Below are 3,516 nucleotides of genomic sequence, written 5' to 3'. Positions count from 1 at the left end.
TCCTGTGCAATGTAACTTCCGCCTGCTTCTCCTCCCTATCTGCTGGTCCATCTCTCCCTCTGAACTCCCTTCCTCTTTCTCTCTTGTGGCCACCCACGTGATGTCCATAGACTCGTCATCATCCACGTCACCTTCCCCACCACTAACATTTGAGATCTTGGAGTAGGCAGCAACAGCGGGGACCAACCTCCTTGGGCTGATCTGGGTACTGTCGTCAGACTGCTGAGTGGCGGCTGTTGCTACCTCCTCTTCCTGATCCGATGCCAAGAATGGCTGCACATCACAAATGTCTTTTGATGGATTAGAAAATAATTCCAGTGATTCAAGCAGAGGGTATATGGTGGTGGTGGTGTTGGTGGTGTCTTTGGGGGTGCACACAGTAGAGAGTGAAGAGGGTGCAGATAGAGAGGATGAGGAGGGTGCAGAGGAGGAAGGCTGAGTGAGCCGCTCAACCAAGTATGGTGTGTCCTTTGTCATAATCGAAAGCACCTTCTGAAACTTCACACTTTGGCTCCGGCCTAGTGCTCCTGCCCTACCCCTACCACCCCTGCATAAGGGCCTGCCTCTTCCTCTGCCTTTCATTTTTTAAATTACCCTGTGACAAAAGTCTCTAGAGAATCGCAGTATATGTTGAAGAAAGTATATAATACCCCGCTTCAATCTGTGGTATTGGGGGGCACTGGTCTATCACACCAGTTCTACAAAAAATTGGCCAGTAAGTTTGTCACTGTGTGTAGCAGAGTTAACGCAGCAAAAGAGGCCACATTTTTGCAGGACTAAAATACACTGTTATAAAAGTATACTGTTACATAACACCCCACTTCAATCTGTGGTATTGGTGGGGCCACTGGTCTATCACACCAGTTCTACAAAAAATTGGCCAGTAACTGTTGTCACTGTGTGTAGCACAGTTAACGTAGCAAAAAAGGCCAAATTTTTGCAGGACAGAAATACACTGTTATAAAAGTATATTGTTAGATAACACCCCATTTCAATCTGTCGTTTAGGGGGGGGGGCGGGCACTGGTCTATCAGACCAGTGAAAATATTTTTTTAAAAGTGCTTTTGTCACTCTTTGTAGTTGTAGTATTGCTGCAGAAACGCTCACCACACCAGACACAATGCTGCGCAGTGCACAATACAAATCCACTATAATATGCGTTCTATATTACAAAGTATATTATAAGTGTATTACACCCCTATATAGTGCACTGCACACCTATACCAAATACCAGTCCTTAAAATTACTTTTGTGGACCTTAACAGAGCGATTTGTGTCACTGACAATCTGTCCCTGGTGCAAACAGCAAACCTCTCCCTACACTGACAAAAAGCAGAAATGTGAAATGGCCAACAGGTCAGGTCTATTTATAAGGTAGGGGGTATGTCCATGTGCTGAGATGTCTCAATTGGCTGTCCTGTTGGCTGTGTCATGGGTCAAAGTTCTAGTTTTAACTTTATTAAAAGGACTACACAATAGATACTATCTAAATGTTGTAGATAAAGTGGACCAAATTACAGCGGAGTATTAAAAGAAAAAATTGACTCAGGGGATTGGAACTCCGCTTTAATTTATGACTTTATGACTTTTTGGATTTATCTGTCCTAGCTGTACTAAAATGAAAAGAGAAAATGAGGAATCATTTAAACAGACCCTGAAGATCAGAACTATTGTTCCAAAGTCTTTATCAAAGTTCTTGGCCTGAAGCCCACTCTGACCAGGGCTCTTCGGACAGCAGCTTTCAATTCATGGTTTCTCAAACTGTATATTATAGGATTGAGAAAAGGGGTAAGGCTTGCATAAACTATAGTCAGCAGTCTGCTCATCAGGAATTCCTTAGTCTTGGGTTGAAAGTAGTTGAAAAATGAAGTCCCGTAAAAGATGAAGACCACTATTAGGTGGGAGATGCAGGTGGAGAAAGCCTTCATTCCTCCATCTTGAAGTTTAATTCCAAATACGGTTTTGAAAATATAGACGTATGAGAGGAAGGTGACAGAGAAGACAACTACTGCATAAATGGTTGACAGATATAAAAGTAAGTCATTTAGGTATGGATCAGAACATGACAGATGAATAACCTGATAAAGCTCGCAGAACAACCCTGGGATGATGGTGGAGTGACAGAAAACCAGTCTTAGCAAGCAAAGTGTGTGCATCAAGGAGTAGGCCAACCCAAAGGTCCAGGCACTAAATGCCAACTGAATGCACAAGTAAGTGCTAATTATGGTTGTGTACCGTAGAGGATGACAGATTGCAACATATCGATCGTAGGACATAACCGCTAACAGAAAGACCTCAGTGCAGGCAAACAATAAGAAGAAGAAGACCTGGGTTAAACAAGTGGAATATAAAGTCACCCTGCTGCCATAAAAAAATTCCACTGACACATGAGAACCAGGAACAGAGGCGGTAAAGATATCTACAGCTGAGAGGTTTCCCAAGAAAAAGTACATGGGGGACTGCAGGTGGGAGTCCTTGACCACCAATAAAATTATGAGAATATTTCCAGCCAGGGACAGCACATAAAGAATGAGGAAAATTGTAAATATCGGGATCCGGGAATGTGTGAAGTCTGATAAGCCCAGCAAAATAAACTCAGGCTGAGAAGTTAGATTTCCGATCGGTAATGTCTTCAACAACTGATGGGGCTGCACCATGATTATTCAATAGACTTTGTTAGATTGGGTTTTCCATGATTACTGAAGACTCTTTGTAGGGCCTTCTACAAAAATAAGTTTAAAACAAATATATTTATTGGGCGTTGCAACGTTTTGGCATGGCACGGGAGATGATACTGGCATGGTACAGGAGATGGTACAGACATGGCACAGATGGTACAGACATGGCACAGATGGTACAGGCATGGTATAGGAGATGTAGTGCTGTGGGCATGGTACAGGAGATGATACTAGCATGGTAAAGGAGATGGTACAGACATGGCACAGATGGTACAGACATGGCACGGATGGTACAGGCATGGTACAGGAGATGTAGTGCTGTGGGCATGGTACAGGAGATGGTACAGGCAGGGTACAGGAGATGGTTCAGGCATGGTACAGGAGATGGTACAGGCATGACACAGGAGATGGTTCAGGCATGGCACAGGAGATGGTTCAGATATGGCACAGGAGATGGTACAGGCATGGCACAGGAGATGGTACAGGCATGGCACAGGAGATGGAACAGGCATGGTACAGGATAAGGTACAGGTTAAGGCACAGGATATGGTACAGGATATGGTACAGGAATGGCACAGGAGAGGGTACAGGCATGGTACAGGAGAAGGTTCAGGCATGGCACAGGAGATGGTACAGACATGGCACAGACGGTACAGACATGGCACAGATGGTACAGGCATGGTACAGGAGATGTAGTGCTGCGGGCATGGTACAGGAGAATCTCCTGTACCATGCCCGCAGCACTGCATCTCCTGAGGAGATGCATGGGCTGCGGAGGAGTCTCACTTACCTTTCCGCCTGACATTTAAAAATGGCGCCGCCCAGCGTCAACACGTCA

The 3,516-nt window shown here is 44.8% G+C and overlaps 1 protein-coding gene across 1 annotated transcript; it reads right to left on the bottom strand.

The window, feature by feature from the left end:
- Positions 1 to 1,667: 1,667 nt before the first annotated feature.
- Positions 1,668 to 2,657, bottom strand: LOC309558389 (olfactory receptor 1G1-like; the record flags this gene model as incomplete). The annotated part of the gene is made up of 1 exon (XM_082261464.1): positions 1,668 to 2,657. One exon carries the CDS (start codon positions 2,655 to 2,657, stop codon positions 1,668 to 1,670), a length of 990 nt encoding a protein of 329 aa, XP_082117590.1.
- Positions 2,658 to 3,516: the final 859 nt, after the last annotated feature.

The sequence above is a fragment of the Pelophylax lessonae genome, assembly GCF_965119305.1.
Source record: "Pelophylax lessonae genome assembly, chromosome: 6".
Taxonomy (NCBI): Eukaryota; Metazoa; Chordata; class Amphibia; order Anura; family Ranidae; genus Pelophylax; species Pelophylax lessonae.
This window is presented reverse-complemented; position numbering and strand designations above follow the sequence as displayed.